We start from the raw sequence: 26,616 nt of genomic DNA, 5'->3' as shown, positions 1-26,616 counted from the left end.
CATACATGTCTTACTATATCTAACTGGCATTGTTACTATCATGTGTAAACAGCTTAATCCACTTAGCAAGAAAATATTAGGAGGACTGATCAAGTTTTATTATAGACTAATTAGTAAATTTCTGTAAGCAATTTTTGTTATGCATCTTTTCACCCATGTTACAGACAATGTAAAAAAGACAATTCAATATATGACACAGTATTAATTCTTATAAAGCCGAGCTTGTCGGTTCTTAAAGCATTTTATTGTTTATGATTAAAAGTCCAATTCTGATCACACAAAAAGTATAAGTGCTGCAGAGCTTATCCAATACTGCCTACTATCAAATACTTATAGTACTGGTGACATTTCTAATTGAGCTGAGAAACTTTTACCGGCACAAAAAAAAATTCTATACAGAATTCCTAAGAGTCAGTAACTCAGACTCAGTACTTTTTTGACAGTAAATTGCTTTTACTTACTGAGATAAGCAGTCCCTAGAGTCTCTTCCCTACCACTGCATTTATAAAAAATTTAAACATAGATGATTTCATAGTCTATATTTAGCTCTGAGATGACTCCATATTAAAAAAAAAAAACATCTCCAGGTTCTTAGTGATTGTTTAGGCTTTTAATCTGTATGAGTTTCTATTTAAATGTGATTAAAACAATAACTGCCTTAATACCTCTAATGTTGATTCTACCTAAGCAATGTTGCTGGTGGTTAACAGATGAATGACAAATAAGATGGGAACAAGAAGAAAATATGATGTTTCACTACCTATTAACTTTTACCTTTATTTCCAAATATTAATTAGCAAAAATAAATATATTCATTAAATAGTAAAGCACAGCTACAGTACTAGTTAATAGTAGTCAGTACCTCATTAAGTCAGCCAAATTATGTTTGGTAAGCAATACTTGCTGTAAAGGAAAACCTTGAAGATCAGCACTATTCCCATGTCAAATGTGGACTTTCAGGATTACCTTGTAAACAATATCAGGAAACTGCAATCAAACCAAGATGTACCCACCTTGGATACATCTGGCTTTAAAGCTAGCTTTGTCATATGAAACATTTGCTTTGAAAATATATGTATTGTGTAAACTATGAACAATAAATAGTAGTATTGTATTTTTTGTATCAGCTAAAGATAAATTAAAATTAATCTGAAGTCAGATCAGTAACATTTATATTACACTTAACCAAGTAAAAAGGATTTTTTATTGCACTAATCAAAAATATTGCTTGAAAGAAATGAATGCCAAAATGTTTTGTTTGCTTTTTAGGAATACCATAAAGTACCCTTGGATAAAAAAAACATTGATCTGACTCACGTACAGTATAGGTCAAAATCAATCTCTGTTGCATGAGCCAGCAGTATAAGCAGTTTAACCTTGATGATAAAAGCTCAGGGTAGAACAAAGTGTCCTATTAGTATATGCCAAGATTCTGATAGCATCTTTAATTAAGCACACACACTAAGACTTTAATTACCTGGGGCAACTGATGACCTAAAGACATGTTAAAAACATGCATTTCAAACAAATAGTTGGCAATATTCTACTGTATTCACCAATACCAATAAGAAAGTTGAGCAAGAAAGCTATTGAACCATTCAAGAAAAACAGAAAAAAATGTTTTGTAGGACATTATGTGAATTTATATACAGTTTGGGAAAATGTACCAGCAGTTTTATAGCTTCTGGAATTGAAGTGTGTTCTCAATGCAAGCAACTAAAATGATGATGGATAACTAGCTGACCTTCAAAGATGGTTTGAATATATTTCAGGAGAATCTTGATAATAGGAGCTGTCATAAAGACTTTAACAAGCTCTCTTACTAAAAAAAGAACTTTCAGCTTGAAACCCAAATTGTTTTTAAAAAAGATAATTTAATACATTACTGATTTACTTAACAAAATATTTTGAGGATCCCTAAAATGAAGAATCCAAATTTGCTAATATCAAAACAGCAATGATAGAACCATTAAAAATGTTATCACAGCAAGATGATTTAGGAAAAATAATCTTGGTTATTATTTTTCACCTTCTTTGTAATTGTTCCATTCACCAATAGTGATTGTACAAGTATAAATAAAGGTATATACGTCTACTCAATTTATTTTCTGCAAAATAAGTTTATTGAGTTTCATCCATACAGGTAATAATTTAGATTAAAGTTCGTGCAAGAAGCTTTAAATTGTTGCACAAATTTCATGACAATGTATTACAGCAGAAACAATATTTGAAACATTTTATTGCAGGAATCTTTAACTAGTTCATTCTCAAGGATTACAAAGCATCATTAACAGCAAAACAAATTAAATACCAATATATAGCAATTGTTGCCATCCATGAAACTGTCTCATTTTGTATCATTTATTTTATTTTAACTAATGCATGTAGTAAGAAATGTTCAATTATAATGACAACCAAGAGACCTATATACTGTACTGTATATGGTAGGGGTGGGATTTTTAAGCCTAAGCACCACAGCACTAGTCACTATTATTTAGGTACAGTATAATGCATTTATGTCTCATAAGGTTTTAAAGGCTCAAAGGAAAAATAAACGCTCTCAGTGTAAGCTACAGATGTTCAATTACCTAAGTAAAGATACAAATAAGATGAAGCCATTTGGCTCAACAAACGTGTTCCATTGTGACTTGCTACTTTTATGACATAATGATTTTATACAGCTATTTCTTGAGGGATGCCAGTGTACAGTACGAACTTCACAACAGCACATAGGGTAACAAGAACTTTACACAATCATCTCCAGCACATGTACAATCAAGCCTTTTTACATGTGACATGGTGGGAGCTTCACATTGCCTTATTATACAATTAAAGAACTTTACATACAAATGCATGGATTATGGTAAGATGACTTCATGGTTACCATCTGTTGTGCATGAAAAATTAGAATGTTTTCTACTGAAACTATTCCTTTGGGTGAATCTAAACTTGTTGTCATTAAAGAGCCAGTGTAACGTTTTGTAAGTGATAACCACACTTTCCTGAATAATTTTTATGTCAGATTTATTAAATTAAAATGTTTTGCAAAAGTATTCAAACTCTTCCTGTGATGTTGTATTTTATTAAATTAAAAATGATGCATATGTATTTTTTTAACTTAATACTTTATTAGAAACATGTAGCATCAAACTCAAGACTTCTAAGCATAAGAAGTAATCATCACCAAAAAATAATATATGTTTTATGATAGCATATGTAAAGTATGCAGACCCATGAGCTCTATATTTAGTGGAAGCACCTTTGTCAGCAATTACAGTTATGAGTCTCTGCCACGTTTGTACACTACACTGGTTTGGAGCAATTTTGTTCATTTTCTTGGAGATTTTCTCAAGCTGCCCAAAGTTGTTAGAGAATCACATCCACATATGGACAGCAGTTTTCAAGTCTTTCAACATATTCTCCAGAGAATTCAAGTGAGGACTTTCACTGGACCACTGAATGATATTTACTTTCTTTTTAAACTGCTCAAGTGTTGCTTTGGCTGTGTGCTTTGCATCACTGTCCTACTGGAAGGTGAAGGAAGGTTTTCCTCTAGGATTTGCCAGTACTTTGATCTATGGTCATGTCTATGTCTCCATGAATCTCCTGCTAATGAAAAGTGCTACTACAACATAATTCTATTACCACCTTGCTTGGTAAGGATGGTGTTGACTAAGTGATGGACTACTTTGGGTTGTACTTCAAATGCTTTGCATCCATACCAAAGTCTTGTCTGACCACAAAATCTTTTAATCACGTTTGCAATATCACATAAGAGCTTTGTTGCACACCCCGTTCAAGTTTTGAGATTTTATTTTTCCGGTTTCATACAAGCCTTCTTTGTGGAATAACTGGAATATTTTTGACCCATTTCAGTCATTAAACTCTAACCTAACCAGTTTCCTCCTTGCCCAACCGCTCAATTTGGAGAGATAGCCTGATCATGGTGTGTATGGGTGCCTCCCACTCCACCATGCTCAAAAAGGTATTAGGGGTCCTTGAAATATTTTCATATCCTTCTCCTGACCTGTGCCTTTATATAACTGGGTTGTTATAACAAATCCCTGAGGTATTTACTGCAGAAAGGTCCTTGTTCTCCATGGTTGAATATTTCCTTGAAATCCACTACTTGATTGAGGCACCTTGTAGACAAAAGGTGTATTTATTAAAATGAGCACCACTATTATTGGTCACAAACATAAGTCACATACAGTAACTAATTGTGTGGCTCATTTAGGTCATTTTGTAAACCTAAATTAATTTAGGCCTACTGCAACAAAGATTTGAATATTTATTGAATTGTGAATTTGTGCAAGGGTCTGATTACTCATGCAAGGCACTGTGGTCTACTACTAATTTTCTTCTCAGTTTAATTGGTGAGGTAATTTCCAATTTCCCCATTTTATTTCTTGCTAAGTGAGCTGCTGGAAATGAATAGCAACCACTTGGCACAGAGACAAGTGCTGCACTTCAGTTGTGGATGGAGTGGATTTCCTACTCCATGTTGAGCACAATAAGATCCTTTCAGTTGAAACATTTCACACAAAATTCAAGGAACTACTAAAATTCATAAAATGTCAAAATAAAATAATATTTTCTTAAAAATTTGAAAAAAGCCTTTCAATTTAATTGAAAAATAGCAAAAACAAGCTGCACTGACAGAGTTATTTTTCTTCTCTATATAGGCGTAAAACAATATCATATTTCTCAAAAGATGCTTGTCATCAAAGTCACAAAGTACTTATTTTTGGAGTATCAGGTGCTAATCGGTTTTGTATATCAATTAATGCAGAAGCACTCTTAATCAAAAATATATCTCTTCTCAACATTATAATTCATTATTCCCTTTGAGACAGTATAATTAGTAAGACTTTAAATTACAGTACATAGTTCTAATTGTTGAGAGAAAATAGTGAAATAACCCTTGGTACAAAAAAGAATAAAATGTGAAATGAACCAATATATCATTATCCCCTTGACTGAGTTAAGAACACATCTGTGCTGTTACAATTGTGTTAATTTTTTTCTTTATTGTTCCTTTCTCTGTTAGATTATTTGTGTTTTTTCCCTTATTGCACTGTCTAGGTATGATCGCTGCTTCCATATTATCCGGCATAAACTGCAGATTTTATAAACGCATGTTTCTGGGGGGGAGCAGGGGGTCCTCCTTCCCTTCCTCTTAGTGCCTCCTTCTGTAAGGCACTTTAATTTTATATTTATCTCTATTCATATGTAAAAACTATCCATACTAATACTCACATCTAAAGTTCTGAGTTCAAGTCTCTTGAGTTCTAAGTGCCAAAACCTTAATAATGTTGCACTGGTGTCATCAGCTTCTTGAGGATTTTGAAGAAGTTGATGGCTGTCAATAATGGAAAAAAGACAACTTTCCTCCCTGTTCCTTTTCTGCTGTTTCACCATGTTGACTACCCAGGATTAAATTAAATCCCCCTCTCTCACCAGTTGCTGACATTTTTGTTTTTTTCTACCAAGAGATAACAAAATTATCATTCCTTTTGAAAATGTCTGTTGCTAATAGATTAAAGCCTTTACTGGGCAATCAGGTCATTAAGAGTGAACTTTTCATTAATGTAAACAATATTTAAACCTTCAGCTTAATGTCAGTCAGTTTAAGTTGTTTTTGCTGATTGATAACACACTGCACACAAATAAATCAATACATCACAATAACTAAGAAAATATTATTTCATCTAGCCTCCATCTTTGTAAGAAAGACTCTCACTTTGCTAATCACAAATATACAATAACATGTTAAAGTAACTCTTACAATGTGTAGTCCTACACTGACATTTTTTAAACTGAACTGCTCATTTTCTTCTTAGAATTTTACCTGTAAGTAATTTGCATTTTAGTGTGTGCAATCTGTTACTTTACCTTCACAATAGGCATTATCTTCACGAAGTGCCCGGAATCCATCCTTGCAGCTACAACAGGCCCCAGCTTCCAGATTAACACACTCTGAGTTTTCCATACAGCTGTGGCCTTCAGCACAGAAGTCATGACCTAAAATTCAGGGAAAGTAAAGCGATAATAACTAAAAATCTTCAATGGTCACAAAATCACTGTGCTCTTATTGGAAATCTATATAAGCACATCACAAAATCTGGAATTAATTAATTCTTTTAATTTATCTTTTTAAGCATGGTTATCCAAAAAAGTTGGCAGTGCATATTTTCTTGTTCTCTACAAACAAATCTAATATGAAAACAAGGACATTATTATTTATAATAATAGTACTGTATTTCACACAAGTGATAAGAATGATTGTTGACACTGATATTTTGTTTGAAATTTTTAGCATTTTAATGTACATGAAAAAATATTGAAGAACATCATTTACTTTGATATAATGGACTTCACACAGTTAAAAGACCTTTGCAAATATTCTTTTGGATATAACTCAAATATTATTTGTATCATCATCAGATTATTTTAGGAGAGTAGTACATCTCATTTTTTACTGACAGAAGCCTCTCTATGAACAAAGTAACTAAAGGTATGTCCAAATATCTGCAGTGCAAATGTTGTGATAGTTCATGTATCTTAATTTGTGTGTTTGTTAGGAAATAACTTTCATCCAGGCCATTTCAACTTGTTTCTAACATTTTGTTCTCCCCTCCCCCTACCCCAAGTGCGTTCAGGTGGCCTGACTGAGTGATTGACCAGCATGAGAATGTGGCTGCATTTCTGTCATTGTTAAACTAATAAATCAATCATCAGCCTGGGTGGCCACCTGCAGCCTTCTCAGAAAGGAATAGGCACTGTGACTAAGGCAGCTAGGCCTTGCAATACTACAAAAAAGCAATATGGACATAAGCTCTTTGTTAAGTTACGTTTCTTAAATGTAACACTTTTTTTCCTTTTCTAAAGCTTTATATAATTTGGATTTCATTGTAGTCTACCTACAAAAATGAAGAAAGTGTTGTGATTTAGTTACGCTCAACAGATTAAGTAACTACTGTACAACACCATTGGTTCTTGATTGGATTGTCCTTCTATATTATGATTAGTATGTCTTTTTTATAATGCTTGTGAGTGCTGGAGAAACAAAAATGCAAATGAAATAATGACCTGCAAACAAACATATAATTTCATAATTGATATTTAAAAACCTAAATTCCAGAATAAACTGTCCTTCATTCTGTGAAGATATTGTTCCAGATCTTCAGAGTTATTCTTTATTCTAAATGTAACTGTCATCAACATTGGATGGTTTGTAAAAAATATGGACAAAAATATCATCAAAAACACAATGTTTTATAAAAATGCACACTTTCATCAAACATCCTTTAAACTTTTAGTTTAGCACATTTACTGTAGGTTATTTCAATGGCAGCCAGTTTCCTAAAAAATCAGTACCTACATTTTAAGCTATTGATCTCTTTGTTCCAATTATGTTTTCTCTCTATTCTCACAATAACATTTAATGGTTTGACCCTGCATTACCTAGCAGATACCTTGAAAGAATACAGCACACTTTACCTGCCACATGTGCTACTATTCTGTTTTATTCATCCGTAAGATCATTTCAAAGATTTCACTTTTTTTAAAAAACCTAAATAAGTATAAATTTTAAATGCTACATTAAAAACTTTTTTCCATTTTATGACATGATTTATAACATACTCATCACATATTACATTGTGCATATAGTAAAGTACATTATATACAGTGCAATTTTCAAAGAATGTGCTTTTGAGATTTAGAATGTACTGTATAGTACATATATTCATTAAACTCATAAGAAGCTTTGGTATAAAACTCTGCAGATTGTTGTAACTTCTTTATTTTCTCACATCTCATATACAGGTTCTTAGAAGGTACTTCTTCATGTATGAACCTGCTTAAATTGACAATCAATTTAACATAACCAAAGGCCACATATGGGCTTCTTTTCATCTTAGAAATTTCATCTGTCCTTTCATCCATCCAATTTAAATAATTGCTTTCTCACACATTTGATTGACAGTTTGAGATGGGAGCCATAATAGAATATTTTAAACCCTTCTGTTCTCAACAGCATCTATTAAAAAGAATGCTAAGTATATAATGTAGGTTATTCTGTGACATTGTGACATTAGGACTAAGGTCAATGAGGTAAGATTTAATGTACAAAGTCAGTAATTAGAGACAGAGATTCATGGAATATCATCCAGTTTTGTTCATCAATAAGATAAAAAGAAAATAGTAGCAGCAGCCATTAACCAGATGGTACTCCATTCTTTTTATTGATGTCAAAGTTTTCTAAATGTAATTATCTCCCCACTGAAAATAATGAAGTTTTTTATTTTGTCATTTTTTCTTAATTAACTTCAGACCAAAAGCAGGAAATACTAGTGATTTGGTCTGAATTAAAGCACAATTGTTTGTGGTCCAACTTCTAGTCCAATGCACTTGGAATTTCAAAGTCCTTTAAAAGCAATCCTGAATTTGCTTAGAAAAACATTTTTTAACAAAATACAGCTGGAACCTACAATATAACCATTTTAATATCTCCAGACATCACATCCTCGTATATGCTCAGCAACTGATACAGTTTGATATTCTTTAGTATCAGCTTTGGCAAGACTTTCTAAAATTAAAGCACAAGTAAAATAAATATATACTGTATGTACAAAGGTATATATGATATATATGTTTATATATACAGGAAAATGTCAATGTCATTAACATTCAAACATGATTGTTAATGATGTACAAAATAAAAATATTAAAGACTAAAGAATTCAATAAAGTATGCTAATTTTCACTTTTAATTTTCCAGATCTCAGTAAATTTTTCAGAAAATGTTAATGAAGTTAATTTTGGTAAAAATATCAAATGTTTTCTGGGATTAGAAAATCCAGTAACAAAAGTAAAGATATGCTGCAATGCCATCCATTTCTGGGGGCAAATACTGTATATTCCATTCTAGTCCAGAGTGTACATTAAATCTCTGCTACTTCCAATCTTATTATTATTGTACTTAAACCAAATTAAAATCATACCTTTGCATACTTTACAGCATCTGTCACTGAGATTAATCTGTTCAGATTCCGGACAGTTCAGCTCTGGGCAATCTTCACTTGACATTCGATGCATTGTCCTGTCCTGTTTAAATAAATAAACAACACATCTAATTGTTATATATATTACCAATGATTTAGAACATAAGATAGGTTACAAACAAGAGGGGATGATTTGGCCCATCTACAGTAGCTGTTTAGTAATAAATAGATAATTGAGTAGTCCTCATCCAGCTGTTCCTCGAAAGAAACCAAAAACTGGCTTCAACAACATGGTAGAGTAAATTGTCCCATACTCTCTCAGCCATTTGGGTAAAGAAGTGTCTCCTATTCTCATTTCTAAATTCACGTCCACATAGTTTCCATTTGTGCCCTCTGCTTGGTGTTTCTCTGTTCATCTGAAGAAATCTAATGGGTTGGCTTTGTCAATGCTGCTGTGGATTTTGAATACTTTTTTCAGGTGCTCTCATAGTCTTTTCTATTTAAGACTGAGAGGATTCAGTTCATTGAGCCTTTCAGTGTAGGACATAATCTTGAGCCCCTGAATGTGTCTTGTTTCTCTTCTCTGGGCTGATTCCACAGCAGCAATATTTTTTCTACAACATAGTAAGTACAATTATACAAGTTATTATAAGTGAGGCCATACTATTGAGTTATACAATTTGAATCCCTTGATTTCTGCACTTTTAACCATCTTATCATTTTTAATTATGTTTAATTGCTTTTTTAATTACTTCCCCACATTGTCTAGAAGACCTACTGTAAATAAAATGTCATACATAGCCTCTTCTAGCTCAGAATTTCCCATTTTTACTACCTGCATCCAATACATTATACATGTTTACATTTTCACTCAAACCAATTTTTAAAAAGGCCGTAAGAATGTGGCTTCTCATATTGTACAGCTACAATGTTTAAGATGCATAAAGGCATTTTACATGTACAACACAGTGTGTCGCATTGGTGTTGCAAACAAAAGATGGAAACTTCTGGCATGCAAAATATGTTTAAGGTACTGGCATACCCCAGTGCTTGGTGTGGGTAGACATTGGTGAAGTGAACTTAATTCAAAGCATAAAAAAAGGACCTTGCCTGATAGAAATGATAATCAAGCCAAAAGAAGCATTTCAGTGAAATTATATTTTAATGATGTCCCCTCCCATAAAACAATGTGCAGGATACACCAGCTGACAAAATACTTACAGTACTGAATAAGCATGACATACAAATACAAAAAAACTATGTTTAATGCAAAGTGATCCTACAGCCAAACCCAGTTCCAAAATGATCTGCTCTTGTGGCAGGAGAGCAGGCTCTTTTCTAAACTAAGCCCCTAACATGACAAATCATGTACCTTTAAATGGCCTAGTGTAGATTATCTGCTCCCTTTGAGCCTAAACCAGCAGATGCAAACTGGTGGATGTTGTTTTGCTTTGTAAGTATGTACAGTCTATATAATGTGTTGGATTTACTTTTACATAGCAGTGTATCTAGTATATGATTCATTGAAATGGGAGCACACATGAAATATATTACTAGCTACAGTACAAAGCAGTAAAAGAGATAGTGAAATAAAATAAATGTTTGAATATTTAAATAGAAGCCAAGCTCTAAAGTACTGTACACTGAAACTATAATAATGTATCTGATTATTATTAACAGTATTAATTTAATAATTAATAATAATTTCAAACTTCTTGTATCTTTTTCAGAGTTATTGGTTTTCTCCAGTTTTCATAACCTCATTCTTATTAAAACACCTATTTATGAGACACAATGTTTCAGATGTCAATAACTTTGTGTTATTCGAGATTTATGAACATTTTCACAGTTTTTATTTAAATATCTAGTACCTGTGCACACGGAAATGTTTGTATACCGTATAAAATATATTGTATATACAGTATGATACCGTATGGTTTCAAAGCCACTAAAGTGCAGTATGTGTGAAATATTTTTCTTAATCAAAATTTAAAGTTTTATTTCTCGTTGCTGAAATTTGTATTAAGACAATATATGGGTTTTCTTAATGCTGATGTAAACCTGAAAGAGGCACATCATGTTCGCAACAACCTATAACAACAAACTAGTTTTACACATTCAGCTATGTAAAAAATATAGCTAAAAGGAATGCTCTATAGGTTAATTCCAAGCTGGAAAGATAAGACTTAACGTGTTTTCTCTATAACTCTTCAGTTTACAGCTTGTCTGTGGTCATTCATTATTATTATTAATAATATATTCCGCATTGCATTTAAATTGGAACGTTTTTTTTACAAATATAAAAAGAGGCGATATACAATGTGTCACCTCTATAACCCTGCAGTTTACAGAAAAATTCCTGCAGAGCCACACAACATTGTCTCAATATAGTAAACAACAGTTGCTAGCTCACTTAAAGGTGTAAAACATCTGTCTTCACTTTCATGGTACAGTTTCAACATATTGATAAACTGTTCTCCAGTTACTACCAATTGTAAAAATAACCCTTCCCTCCTTTTTTTAACTTAATTACCTGGAGAAATCCTTAATCATGAAACCATCACTTATAATAATTCATCCAGATACACACACTCATACTTTTGTTGCCAGAAACAACCTCTGTGTAAGTCTTTGGACTGTGCCGTACTGTACAGTACAATATACGGTTAGAAGTTTAAAATTTAAAGTTAAATTGTTGGCTGATTACTGGCTTCTGAAATTTGGATTAAGACAAAATATAAATCTTCTCAATTTAAATGTAAACCTGAACGAGGCACATCGCATTCACAACAAGCTATAACAGTGTACTTATATATATTCTGCTATGTAAGATACGAAACCAAGAGTAATGCTTTGATTGGGCTTTGAACCACCTGGGTGCAGCGTGCTACATTACATTACAGTCAATGAGTGTTTCATGTCCATTACCACTATAAGAACAATAAAAGTTTTGTTTCATAAAATTTTTCTAGAACATCCACTTCTGATATTTTAGCTGCTTAGTTATATGATTCCATATTAAAATTACTATCAAGTGGTTTTAAATCACTAGAACTTTTTTTTACAATAGCAGCAAGTGGGGTTCTTACTATGTATTCTTAGAAAAAGATAAAAAATTATAACATTTTATGAAGTACAGTATATAAACTTTATAATGTTAGAACAAGCATGTTAAAACTATAACCCACTGTAAGTCACCAAGTTAAAGATTTTGTTGAATTAAATATTTATGAAGAAAGTGGAATACTATTGTGTACTTTTTATATTTAGCTACTACTACCACCTACTATGTGTACATTAGGTATGTATTACATTATACTACTGGTTTTATTTTCAGCTACCAAAATTAACCTTTACATGGATTTTCTCGATGTGGATGTAAACCTGGAAGGGGCACATCACATTCACAAGCTACGGTATAATAATAAACTATTTATTATATATCCAACTGGGCAATCTTGCTTTTATAAATTATACCTAATTTTTAATTAGTTTAATATTTAAAATGCTGTAATACACAGTTTAAAATTAATAAAAGTCTAAACAGTATACAACTTAAATTCTATAATTGGAAAAAGATTGTCCTTCAGCATTGACCGAGATTCAAATCCAGGCGTTTTCTGGTGACAGCCCAAATGAACCACACATCACATTAAGCTTCCACTGCTCCACCCGGCGGTTTTAAAAAGTAGTGCAGTCACACAACTTATTTCTAAAAAGCTGCAGTACCCCACAGACATTGAACTGTGAACTACTATCCAAGTATCCATTGCGCATTCGGAATTGCTGGATCTGTATGTAATAATTTAAAATTAGAATGCACATTTTTACAAAGTGATCAAGTTTACTTAAATCATTTGGGGATCCTTAAAACTAAGAGTATTTCAAATTATACTAAAAAATATGTAAGAACCCCTTAAAATGATCTGAGTAAAAGTAAGATATGACTAAGAAATATTGATGAACACTGAATTCCCTTTGTAAATAAAAAGATTTAGTAACATAAAATCTTAACTAAAGAGACTGCAATAAAAAGTCTTCAAAACAAAGCAGTGACTGGCTATGTCTCACAAAACAGGTTGGTAAACCTGTTTTGAAATATATATTTCAATTCAAAAGTAATAAGGTTTTTATTATTTTGCCTCCCCCTGCACAAAAATGTTTTACTTACAAATTTTTTTTGTCATAAGTAAAGAAGGCAAAGGTGAAGATATTGTCTTCTGTTGTCTGGCATATTTTAACTATTAATTTCAAGTTGTCAAAATATTTATTTGTCAGCACTGTGATTTTCTATACTGTAAAAGGTAGTCCAGGTAGGGATGGAGTCACACTTCAGCTGACAAACAGTACAGTTTTACATTTACATACCCATTTTTGCTTTCAGTACATCTAACAGTAGATCAGACCTCTTTGGTTACAATATACTGCACATAAACTGTTCAGTTCTGAAAATGTACAGATAGCAAGTGTATTAAATACTAGTTTATTGGTTCCACACAAAGTAGTAATTGACAGCAACATTGCAATTGCCATATATTTATAAACTGATATACATACATGAAATGCAGTTTTCTATTTTCAGTGTCTATACAATGATTAGCATTTTCTACTACCACTAGAAAAGCATTAAATTACCTTAAGTTAAATGCATTTTTCACAGAATTGCTAACTTTTTTTCTAAAAAGGAACAAGAGAAAAGCAAAATGAAAAATGTGCATTATAAACCAATGAAATGCAATGACACTGTATATTCCACTGCTACACTTGTAGTTATTTAAATTTTTCTCTTTCTAAAATGGAATTTAATAATCCCTCAGAATGAATGCAATAAGCAAGCTTGAATTCTATAGTCAACCTTAGGGTTTAAAGTGCATGATTATATAAAACCGATTAAACTCTACTGGCTCTGGCACATTTTTTTAAACTCTGCAGACCTTTCCATTTCAATCTGTCAATCAGAATCATCAGACATGACAGTTGCATGATGTAAAAGTGGTCAGCCTGGTTAAGCTAACACACAATTTGTATGGTTCAGCTGCACATGTCAAATACAGGCTGATGCTACCAGTGGCATCTCCAGTTTTATAGACTTGGCCAGAAGGCTAATGACAAACATTTAATAATTAGCCAGCAGACATTTTGTTGTTATTTTTCCATGTAGCTTTTTTTTAAAGCTCAGCTTTAAATATAACCAATTAAATATAGTATTTGCATTCCATGAAAGTCTATATATAAGCAACAGATTTCTGTATTGAACATAGTTTGTGCACAAAAAGGCTTTTCAAACCACTTTAAGCAGAAAAATGTTTCTAATATGAAACGACTTTTGGACTGTAGTTACAGTGCTTAATTCTGGAACATATTCTGGGAAAAAAAATAAGAATTTTCTTTGATCCTTCAAAGTAAGGGCCTTCCAGGTGTTTTAAAGGCAAGCAAAGACATCAAGAGAGTGCATTGAGTAATAAGCTATCATGCTCACTTCCTGAAGTCTGAAGAGAAAAAAATGTTCATATTACAAGTCTATCAATTCTTCAACCTGAAATATTTCACAGAAACATTCTGCTTTTTAATAATTTTTGGTAAGAATCTGGACAATTGTCATCCCTGACATGCCGTTTAATGATTGGTTCTCTAAATAATGTTCACCATCATGTACACTTTAACTAGCATCCCAAACTAGCAAGTTACCCCGGGAGCCTCAAAGTCTTACTATGCCACCCTTATTAAATCTGATAAAATAAAATGACCTGATAAAATCATGTTTACACTTACATTACTAATATCTCTGCATGATCTAGCATCGTGATAGGTACTGTACATATTTAAATAAGTGTGCCTTTTATTTAAGAGGCCACAAAAAATTTCAGTAGCTGTAATTAGAAAGCACTTATTTATTGAGGGTGTATAAAAACTTATCTTTTATTAGCTGCACATTCAATAAGTTAAAGAACATAGGTAATATTCCACTACTACCCTGAAGTGCGAAAATAATCAAAGTACTAATTACTTACCCTGCATTCAAACAGTATGCACTTTCCAGATGAATCATACACCGCCTTCCTTTCACCGTCAAGATATGTTCTTCCACTAAATAAGCATATACCTGAAAAAGTGATTTTCTTAGATAATTAAACAATACTCAAAACATCACATAAAATGCTGCAATAACATTTCCTAAAATCTACTTAATACTCAGCAAATAGTGTCATACTCAGTATAGTGGGCCAAAGAAACAAGTAGAGTTTACTTCCATGCAGATACAATCTGAAGAAGGCTCCATAGCCAGAATGCTGCATTCTTTGTTCTTTTATTCAACATTAATTTCATGTCTGCTCATACCAATTATGTTAGATACCTAATTTAAATTAACAACAGTGACTTTTGTATTTAAAACTGTTCAAGTGGGCCATGAACCTCACATTCACCTTAAATCTGCTTTGACATTGAACAATACATTAGTATAGAAGAACTGAGAATCAGTGTATAAACAAAATAATCAAATTAAACATTCCAGAGGAGATTCTCCTACAAATTCCCAAATGAAGAACATCTGATACCCCTGCTTGATTTAAAATACTGTATATAATATATACTAAAATATCAGGAAAGACTTCCCTTAATCCTGTATCATACAGAAAAAAATCATAAACAGCTTTTGATCCTTATCGCTCTGTCAAAGATTTCAATACCAAATGTTAAACTACCATTTAGTTTAGTTAAGTTTAAACAAGCAATACTCTCACTCTACAAAGCAATTGTGAATCAACAGGAGAGAAAGGATAAAAATACCTTCTGCAAGCCCCATTCAGGAGAAATATAAATCAGTAATATAATCTGTTTTACCCATATTTCATTTCACACTTGCTGGGTAGCCTTTTGGGTAGCCATCTCAATTTTTGCTTTTGCTTAGATTGTTACTTGGAATACTACATACAGTAGGTGTTGTACAAAAAAAGTGTCTGATTTCAAATCTCACAGCTCACTGGGAAAACGTGTACAGGGAAAATAAATTTACATCTCACAGAGATGAAATGGTGTCAGGTACTGTGCTCTGCTTATATTTTTCTCCTTGTCACCGAGTTACACAAGTCCGTTACTAAAGCTTTATGTGAACTAGTACAATAAGCTTACATGGTGGAGCAATCTAATTTATGAAAACAGGATACGGCAAACATAATAATCACAACAAACATACACAATGATGCACCAGAATGTAGAAAGGTGAAAAACTTTGTTTTTCCCTTTCAGTAAATGTTTTTAAAATTTAGAGACATATTGTAATATGACTGTTTTATGAAACATACATTGTTTACCAAACTGTAATTTCCATCAAACTGGCATTTCATGTTTTCTACATGTTCCCTGTGAAACAGGAACTCATTTTTCAAAAGTATTTTTATTTGAACAAAATGCAGGTGCATATCTCATTATTTGTTTATAAATAACAATTCATTGATTAATTCTGAAATCCTACCCTAGCATTAAAATCACACATGCTTTTGCTGTGATCTTTGTTTATAACTCAGTGATATGTATATTTAGTAATGATTCATTTCATATTATTAATTAATTATTAATTCCTCCCAATTAAATATATGCATTTCTTTATTATTTGAAATTTCATTCATTGGAAAAGTAAAAATAAGATGAGTGCTAAATTTATGTATGCATTATTATGTACTTTATTTAATTGGTGACTCCGTTATCCTACCATTGTGCAAAATGTTTACAAATTTTAAAAAGGGTGGGATAAATGTAAAAATTATTTTTTCTACTAATAGTGTATATATACACTATTATTGCTTCAATGTGAATTATTTTTTTTATTTTAAGTTTAAAATAAGATTAAAGAGTTTTATTTAAAAAAATGTTGAGATTAATAAACCTTCCTAAAGACCTGTGATGAATCAGAAAAGGAAACAGAATTATTTAAAATGAAATAATACTTCATTTTAAGTAATTAAATTATTATATCTCATATTATAAAAAGAGCTGCCAATTTATCAAAGGAGAGTGCTATGCAATTGACTCTAATGAAAGACTCTGTACAGATCTACCTTACTGTACAAGCTGGAGACTGGTGAATCAAAAAACATTCAGTACCATTTGCTGACATGACTGGCAGTCCTTAGCAGTGGCCTAGTACCATCTAAATGGAAAGAGCTCTTTACCTTTGTGTCCCTCCTTTCTGCTTGAGCATCAAAACACAGAGAAGGTTTAATGGATAATTACCCACCATCCAAAAATAACGCACTGTAGCATTACTCATTTCTCAGAAGCTCAGTTTCATTCAAATCTCTGATAAGGTCTGGCACGTTTGTATTTTTCTAGATATTAGTTTTGAATGACTTATACATTTGTAAATTTTTCAATACAGTGATACTTGCTGTGACATAGTGGAGTGAACTACAGTACATATTGACTCGGCTTTAAAGCATCAGTTATGCTCTTGGGGTGTTTTGTCTGCTGTTAATGTGTGAGAGGCAGTGGTGCTTAAGTGTCACACTTAGCTGCACATTACTAGGTTACCTCACCACATGCCTCTTCAGACATGTGTATTTGCATATTTGAAGAATTTAATTTGGCAGGATGAAGAAAACAAATAACTTGCTGAACTCACGCTGACACTTTTTGCAGCATTCACCCTTTACATAAGTAGGAGAAAACCCAGAAGAACACTGCAGAGGAGGGCAAAACAGCGTCTCACACTGAACTGTTCCGTTCTAGAAGAAAACACACAAAATGACTTAAGAGTTCAATATTAAATGGGCTTTTTATATGTCTTTGTCTTTGCTGCACAGTTATTCTTCATAGATTTCAACTGTAATTTAGTTTGTGATAAAATGAACACTATGAGAACCATTTCATTTTTTAAACCAAGCATTTTGCCCTGCCATTAAAAATGTCCTCTTCACATTTGATTGAATGAATATTAAAATTCCAAAGTATTATGTTTTTTTTTTGCTTAGATATACAGTATTACAATAATTGTATGTATGTTATTTTACATGTGCTTTTAACTTTTGTTCTTTTAAGACCAGTAGTCTAGACCATTTCTAAATACAATATAATAACAGAAGTAAAAAGAAAGAAGCACAAGTGTATCAAACACTAAACCTAAATTATAAGATTTTGCAAAAATGTACTTTTAATAAAGATATAAAATATCAGTTGTCACAGAGTGTTTAAGCAGCAAGTTTGCACATGGGTGATGCTGCTCACATGATGGTTCAGTTGTTGTGGAACCTGGTCTTATGCAGTGCAAGAAGGTCTGCATCAACATTTCTCAAATTATGTGATTGATGTTACTCATTCAATAGATCCTTACAATAACCTGGAGCTACACAATTTGATTTCTTATAAGTGAGTCAACTGTAAATTACACTGGGATTAAACAGTGCCATTTACAGAGGACAGGAGTTATGTGCTGATGCTGAATACACTTGCTAAGCACACCAGTCAGAAAGGTTTGGACATACTGAAGCCTATGCAGTGCTCCAGGAAGCAAGGTGCGATTAAATTAAAATTAAATAAAACATACATTAGGCATTTCAGCATCCGGTAGACTTAAGAAAAGCATACAGCACATTCTGTCTTGCAAATTACATATCTCTGACATAATGCAGAAACCACCAAATTTGATCATTAAATATCTGTATACTAGGTGTTCTATGATCAAAACAGGGTTTCTGCATAATATTGTCTATTCCCCACAGAATTACTTAATGAAAGTGTGAAGCTGAACTCTGGTTTTCAATTAAGGTGGCACACAAAGAGGGAATTCAAGACATGCATCTTTGTCTACACCCAAAAAAACATACCATGCATGTGCAGTTCTTACAGCCATCTGTCCACGATTCATATTCTCTGTAGACGATACCCTTCATGTTGCAGGTCTTCTCACAATAGCATTGTTCCAAGCTATTCATTTTCTCCTCTGCACGGGACAGCTGTGCAAACATTTCACAAAAAAGGAGAGTTTTTTTTTCCTGGTTCAAATTTCCATTACCTACATTAATAATATTAGTATGACCCATTGCTTTACCATGTCACAAACTGTGCATGCAGACAAAATGTGTATCTGCAATCCTTGTCAAACACAGCAGATGAACTGATTTGTCATGACTTCACTTCTTGTACAAACTCTGTACAACATGCTTAACAAAAGCAGGCAGTCATACTTATGAGTTCCAGATCATATTAATGTACAGTATTAGAGGTCATTTCCACATAAAATTCACCAGGCATATTTTAATATGCGCTTAGTACCTTGCTTGATGTTTTTGCTAGGATGTCTTGTAGTTCCATTATTTTTTGTACAAGCCCATGGAAGTCATTACAGGTAGGACATGCTAAAAATAAGAACACAATAGATAAGTATATACTGTATATAAACCTAGAGATGTTTGGAAACCATCTAATGCATAACTGTACAATCCAGCACAGGTTAATTAAGAATCTCAAAATACTGTGGCATATTCATAAAACGTGTAAGCAATATTTAGAACAATATGTGCCTACAAAGGTGTTTTGCAAAGTTACATACAACTCATATTGTATTTACTTTTAAACAATGTTGAGCATATTCACTGCAAGACTTATTATTTGGCTGTCAACTAAGTTGAATATTGTATACAATGAAACATGTTTGACAGGTTAAAGAACACTGAACTACACTAGTAAGGGCACAGATTTGTTTAATAGTAATTTAAGAATAAATTAAAAACTACCATCTAAAAACAAAGCATTGAATAGAAGCAGAATAATCAAAAATATTGTGAATAGTATAAGCATATAATCAAGATAATACTTTTTAAGGTTTCAAAGAACTTTTCAGAAACCAGAAAAAAAAATTTAAAGTCAACTCACTGCGATTAAGATCTGGACATTGCGAAATATATCCTTGAGACATAATAAGCAAATTAACATCTTCCATTATTCCCTAAGAACACAAGAACAAATATTTTATTTTTTTTATATGTAATAATGTAACAAAGATGGCACATGAGGGGAGAACATTTGGCCATTTGGTCTGGGGCCTTGTTCCAAATTTATCTGAGAATCTCACCCAGCCATTTTGTGAAAGAAGCTATTATTCCTTTAAAAGCAACGGCAACATATAAACACAGTAATGATATGTGGAGTTTGGCTCTAGGTCATCCCACTGATCAAGGCTTGGTCAGGTCTCCAGAGAAAAAAGACAAAGCTCACTGGCTCATAGATGCTAAGGCACTGCTGGTTTCATGGTATAATTAGCAAATACAAAATAGCTAAATGTTGTTTTTTTCCATCAAGAGGGAATGCAATTGATCCAGAACAGAATCCACTCTTTCCACTCCTTATTATTATTATTATTATTATTATTATTATTATTATTATTATTATTATTATTATTATTACCTTATAGGTATTATTAAACAGCTAAATTTGTTTTCTTCCATCTATCTTCAACAAAGAGATGCATTTCATTCAGGTCATTAGAGCAGTACACTGGAAATTAAGGCTACTGCTTCACTTGCCCGAAAATACCAGAATACCCTTTTATTAACAAAGGGACTGCTATCTAAACACATTTCTAGCAGTACTGTTTCTCATTACAGCCTTCCTGCTGCTAATCACAGCATCTTTATAGAGAATTTAGAACGTGACTTTGAAGTAAGAGTGGAGATTAAGTGACCTAAAGACTTTCTGTCAATTAATGTAACAGAAAATTAACAATGTTAAAAAATAATAGGAAGGACCTTCTGTTATGGCCGCTAGGGACAAAATCTAATATTTTACACTGATATTAAAGCATGTTGAATATTTGCCAGTTTTTTGTTCCTGTTTCAGAATCTAAAACTAAAACTTCATGATGTGGAAACAAAAATGTTGCTGGCAGTATTCACTGACTTACCGTATTTCTACCCAGATATCTAATCCATCTTTTCAAGATTTCATTTGTTTATATCTGAATGTTGCTTGCAAAGCTACTTGCAGTATTAATATCTGTTTGCTAGAAACACACCGGAGAGATGAAAGACTAAAGTTTAACCAAATCTAATCATTTATATAGTTATCGGTGTCACTAATTTACTGCAGATTTATGATGCATTTTACTGCAGATATAGCTTTGAGTGGGGAGTTACAGTATATTCTGTATATCACCTATCCAAGAGGTTCTATATATAAGTTGTGTTTCTTGGGTTATTGTTAAGTTATTAGGTTATTGTTCATTGTTTGCAAAAATGGCAGTACTGTGAATGAACAAATAAAGATTAATTCCACACTGAAAAGTAGAAAGAACTTTGGGTCTTGAGCCTTCTCCAGTTTTGAGTCTGCAAACGAAGAAATGTGTCACTTTTGTAAATCCTACCTTAAAAAAGCCATGTGCATTATTCCTTTGTCCCAGCCAGAATAATGTTTCACTGGGAATATCCATTGATGGCGTTTCCACTACTCTTTCATAAATCCTACAGGATTATGTAACAACACAAAAAAGAACAATAACAAAAATTAGTACAGATTACATTTCTTGAACCACATACAGTATCATACTGCCATACAAATTGTAAATTTACCTATCTTACCTGTTGCAGTCTATGTATAAGATCACATGAGATGCACTCACAGCTATGGAAACTTTATGCCACTGATTATCTGCCAAGGTATAGGGAAAAATTTCTGTATGTGCTTGCTGGCTCTTTGTACGGTAGTGTAACCGAATTTCATTTCGATGACCACTGCTTTCCAGCTCAAGGTACCTAGGAAACATGGACACAAACCCAAGAATATTTATGGTCTAATAATACCATTCAAAAAATACTGTGAAAAATAGCCAAGACAAGATAGAGAATAGACTTTTTGATTTTAGTCACATAGAATGAGATTAATAATATTAAGGACAGAAGAAGTCTAATGCATTAATGAAAATGTTGGAATATATAGAGATATTGAAAGTAAATTATCTGTACACGGATCATTGCAGCCACTCTGTAACAGTCACATACTGTACGTTATACAGTACCATGAGCAGTTCAAACAACATTTGCTAGACTTTGTGTTTTTCCATTGCTCACAAATCCACATCAAGAGAAAGACAATTTGCACATGGACCAGAGAGATTGATGACCCATCCAAGCAAATTAAAAGATTGTCACTTCTGTTCTGCAGTAAGCACCAATATAATGATTATATATGTATCACCAGTCATTATAATCTCACAACCTTTGCAGCATTCCATCATCAAAACAGCATGCCTTCCTGCCAGAAACGGATGTTATTTTTCTATTAAAAATGTTGTGTCTGAGCTTTGCGTAGTATGTGCTGTGCTTCAAGTCCAGAGGTTTTCTCAGGGAAATTTCAAAATCTAAACAACTTTAAAATTTAGAAATAAAACTATATGGCAATGACTGCATGTAATCAATGAAGTCATACTGTATATAGCAGCATATAATTACTGCATATAATGTATCTGAAGATATATTTATTCAAATGTTTATTAGGAGATATTTATTGTAACTGTATTTACAGTAGGTTACTTTTTGTTATATTTAGGTCACATTTTTACGTGGCTTGAGACTTTCCATAAAGGAAAATAAAAAGCCTATATTAGCCGATTCATACCAAAAACTGTTTAAAAAGACAATTACACACTATAGTAATGAATGATGATAATAGTGACTCCTCCCTATCCAGTGTTCTTTTGCTCTACTGCTTCCTTTTTTTGGCTAAAATTAGGGGAAATTTTCATTCATTCAAGGACTATCACTATACTGTGTACTGTAAGCAATTCTAAAGAACAATGACATACCACTTTGAATGCTATTCTTGGTTTTTTACTTGACCTGCTGCCGTTTGTCCCTTGTGATATAGTATAAATTACTACAATGACTACTGCAGAAAAACAATATTGTACGACAAACGACAAACTGGTTTAAATAGGAGCTCATCTTCAATGCCATATAATATAAGTTGAGTAATGCCAATACATGTGTGTTCACATAATTTTGATAGTTTTGTCATATCTTGAGATATTTTTCTTTGCATTAAACAATTAACTTTCAATTTATCACTGATTCCTTGCTAGGTGGTGTCTCTGTCCTTTGTAGTGGCTACGGTATTGCGCCTCATCATTAGAACAATTAGTCATCTTATTTAAACCTGACTTAGTTTAACCAGACAACCATAATCAGATTTTGCCATCATACCTGATCAAACCTGAAGTCTGTTATCAGGGTAATTTAATCCAGCTAATTTGAAAAAATCATAAACCTGCTTCATGAAAAACCCTCCAGGTTATGTACTATAACAAAAATAGAAAACAATTTACACTTTAAGTACAAGAATTAAAATATTACTGGCAAAGGATAAAGATACTTAAAAAGCAACTTATTTTAATAGAACAACAAGGAGTATCTTAAAGAATAGGAAAATACTGCAAAATTCCATAGCAACAATAATTTCTAAAACCACACACTGCACACTGCTACTCACTTCTGCTACTGCACATTTGATGCACAAGTGGCATTAGTATGACTGATAACCTCATGGGCTCTTCATCTGACCATGGGCATGGCTGATAGGCTTAGAACACAGCTCAAGAAACAAAGATGGCAAGAGAACATTTTTTTCAGGGGGATGACAAGAATCAAAGGTTCTTATAGAGTCATCATTCTCCGTGAAGAGAACTCTGATATACCGTAGATTGCACTAGTAGTTGTCGGAAACGAGATAATACAACCTTTTCAATCTGTAGCTCTCACAGCAGGTTTTTCCATGATGATGGTGAGGCTCTAAACAAATCTGGTCTTCAGTATACAAAGAGCATGCTGTAGCAGCCACTTAAGTCAAGCCTACCTTTGATCTGAGTGATGGATGGATAATATGACTCCAGAATTGAGCCGCTCCTGTTTTAATGTGACCAGGACTGTAAACTCACTCTTGTTCCTCAATTTCTGTAGCATCCGCTCAGCTATTTCTGGAGAAGCTTTAATATTTCTTGAGGTATCTGGGGAAAAATAATAACCAGATTAATAATAACAATATTTCTGTACCTGTTAAGATGTGCTAATATGATTAAACATGTTGATTTAAACTGGAAGTAGAGAAAGTGTATTCCAGTTTCATTTTTCAGATTGTAAAGCTTAAATCATGATTTGCCACCCTGTATGTTCTGCAGAGATTTATAAACCTGGATTTGAAAAATAGCTCTTAATTCTCAATAGCATAATGTATAGATACAGCATGTTGTGCATGTTAATCCTGTTAATCTGTTCCAGATAAACACTGTAGTTTAGCCTTTTTAGTTCATTTATCTATATGTACTATTGTGATCCCAATATAAAAACAGTAATATGAAAAATGAGAATGACAGGATTTTTTTAGATATGCTGTTATCTCTTATTTTCCCACCAGTGCTCATCTTAATCCCCTGGATGCAGACATCTATGGTATTTTAATGGAACTATCAATAAATGATGAAGCTTCTCAGAAGCAATCTCATCAAAGTATTCATTTTTAGTCATGGGATGTGTGCAGGACAACATGACACAGTTTTGCGTTCAAGCAGTAACAACACATTTCATTGGTATAAACATTTTAATCCCAGTTGGTCAGAACAGAAATTTGACATAGTACATGTAACCTACTGTATTTTCTATACTATATATAAAAATCTGCTTTCAAGAAAGAGGTGTGGAGAATGTTTAGCACCTAGTAATTCACCAAAACTTTCATTTTTAAGTTTTATATATAAGAAATAAGAAAAATTAGGAATACAGTGCAACCCTATCTGTCTTATAATAAGAATTGGCATTTTTGATCATGAAATGATTTACACTCCCACAAACCAAATCATTACACTAAATATACAAAACCATCATTCCACCAAGATGAAGTTTAGCTCACTCCACAGTCCCATATTAAATAGTTTAGTATAATATTGTAAATTATAAATGAAATAATGTCAAATGTATACCCAATATTTTGTATTTGTCTTGCAACACTGACATGGATAATCACATGTATAATTAAATCAGTTAATATAAGTGAATTAACATAAACCCTTTAATGTTGCAAAATTATTTATTCAAATTCGATTGCTAGTCTTGAATAGATTACTTTCTCAAAATCCAATCTGTACTGAGTATACACCATTACTGTACCATTACTGTACCAGTGCTGCAGTTTTGAAGCATGAAAAGAAGATAATTAAAGAAGTTTATTAAAAATTAAAGAATATTTTCATTCTTCACTGAAAACCATAACAGCAATAATATAAAGCATAACTTAAATACTACTTTAAATAGTGCTTAAGCCATAATTAACAAAAGTGTAAAAAAGTAACCTTAGTTCAGAAACAATTTATCACTAAGTGAAATATTAAGCAGAATGACTTGGACTTAAGACGTGAGTTCAGCTTTTTCCTGTAGAGTTCAGAAGAAGCAATTTTCACCCAGATATTAAGAATATTCAAAACGTTTTTTTTTTTCTAATTTGAACAAAACAGAACAAAGGAATCTCTTTTCCTGTAGGGTAATTGTGTCAGCAGGACTGTGCTTTGAACATTTCCATAACAGAATCTCTGACTCCCTGCCAGTTCATAATAAGGCTATCATAGACTTCTCAATGATTTTTTTATCAGGATAATGAATAAATTTACCTTATTTTCAATTCAAAAACAAAAATAAAATCATGAAATATGTGACATTACATCATAAACATAACTGAGGACTGTTAAATAAACCTAAAGAATTGTAAAAACTGTAAAACCGTATCATCATTAGTTTTAATTGCATAGCTATTAACTGCATGTGATTGTTTTAACCTTCCAAGTAACCTACAGCAGTTAATTTAGAAAGGAGTTCAATTAATTCACATACTGTATACTGTACTCTCATTATATACTGCCAACAAAAATATAAATCAAGTACAAGCTATTTGCTAATACTTCAGTATTAGAAATTAAAAGTACTAACATTTTGTGTATGTAACAAAACTGATGAAGTACTGGAAATGCCAGCTGCCAGATTTATTTTGTTTAAATCTTATGATTTTGTCTGTAGAATGTAGGAATACATTTGCAGTGAAAAATACAGTATAGGATTTTCCTTCTTACTTTGGTCAGATGTAAAATAAAATGTATTTTAGTTTTCTTTTGGTTTAGTATGTACCTCGGTACAAGAAGAATAATACAGTAAAAAAAAAGAATAAACTCATTGACGACACTGGGGAGTAAGAGAGTTGTTTTGTGTTTCCTTCTTCATATCCAATTATATTATTTTATATGTACAGTACTTAGATATCTCACCCAGCACCCAGATTTGGCTGTCCAAGAATGACGGGAAAACAGACACATGCCTGGGTCCTCTGATCTCTTCATCTTAAAGAAATGCAGCACAGAGCCAGAGATGCACAGCCAGACCTATCAATCTGTCCTGAAGCAGGAGCTGCTTGTTCAGAGGACTGCTGTGCACTCCAGCTGGTGGAATCCTTTTATCTCAACAGTGTTCTGCACCAACAGTCTGCTGCACAATCTCACACCAGGCTACAAGGAATTGAAGGATTTCCAAGACAGAACACATTTTTAGCAGTTTACTGAACCTGCCCCTGTATTATAGACAGCATG

The 26,616-nt window shown here is 32.6% G+C and overlaps 1 protein-coding gene across 1 annotated transcript in view; it reads right to left on the bottom strand.

Annotated features, from left to right (window-relative positions):
- nell2b (neural EGFL like 2b) overlaps nt 1-26,616 on the bottom strand; it is a 129,256-nt gene that overhangs the window by 83,490 nt on the left and 19,150 nt on the right. The window contains exons 3-12 of the mRNA XM_006633621.3: nt 23,847-23,997; nt 21,578-21,751; nt 21,364-21,460; nt 19,878-19,950; nt 19,278-19,360; nt 18,830-18,958; nt 17,629-17,731; nt 15,020-15,111; nt 9,009-9,111; nt 5,896-6,024 (exon numbers count right to left, since the gene is read on the bottom strand). Of these exons, the coding sequence (XP_006633684.2) occupies nt 5,896-6,024; nt 9,009-9,111; nt 15,020-15,111; nt 17,629-17,731; nt 18,830-18,958; nt 19,278-19,360; nt 19,878-19,950; nt 21,364-21,460; nt 21,578-21,751; nt 23,847-23,997 (1,134 nt within the window). The remainder of the gene's footprint in view (nt 1-5,895; nt 6,025-9,008; nt 9,112-15,019; nt 15,112-17,628; nt 17,732-18,829; nt 18,959-19,277; nt 19,361-19,877; nt 19,951-21,363; nt 21,461-21,577; nt 21,752-23,846; nt 23,998-26,616) is intronic.

This window comes from Lepisosteus oculatus, chromosome 7 (genome assembly GCF_040954835.1).
Source record: "Lepisosteus oculatus isolate fLepOcu1 chromosome 7, fLepOcu1.hap2, whole genome shotgun sequence".
Lineage (NCBI taxonomy): Eukaryota > Metazoa > Chordata > Actinopteri > Semionotiformes > Lepisosteidae > Lepisosteus > Lepisosteus oculatus.
Note: the sequence above shows the minus strand (reverse complement) of the source record. Positions and strands in the feature narration are given on the sequence as shown.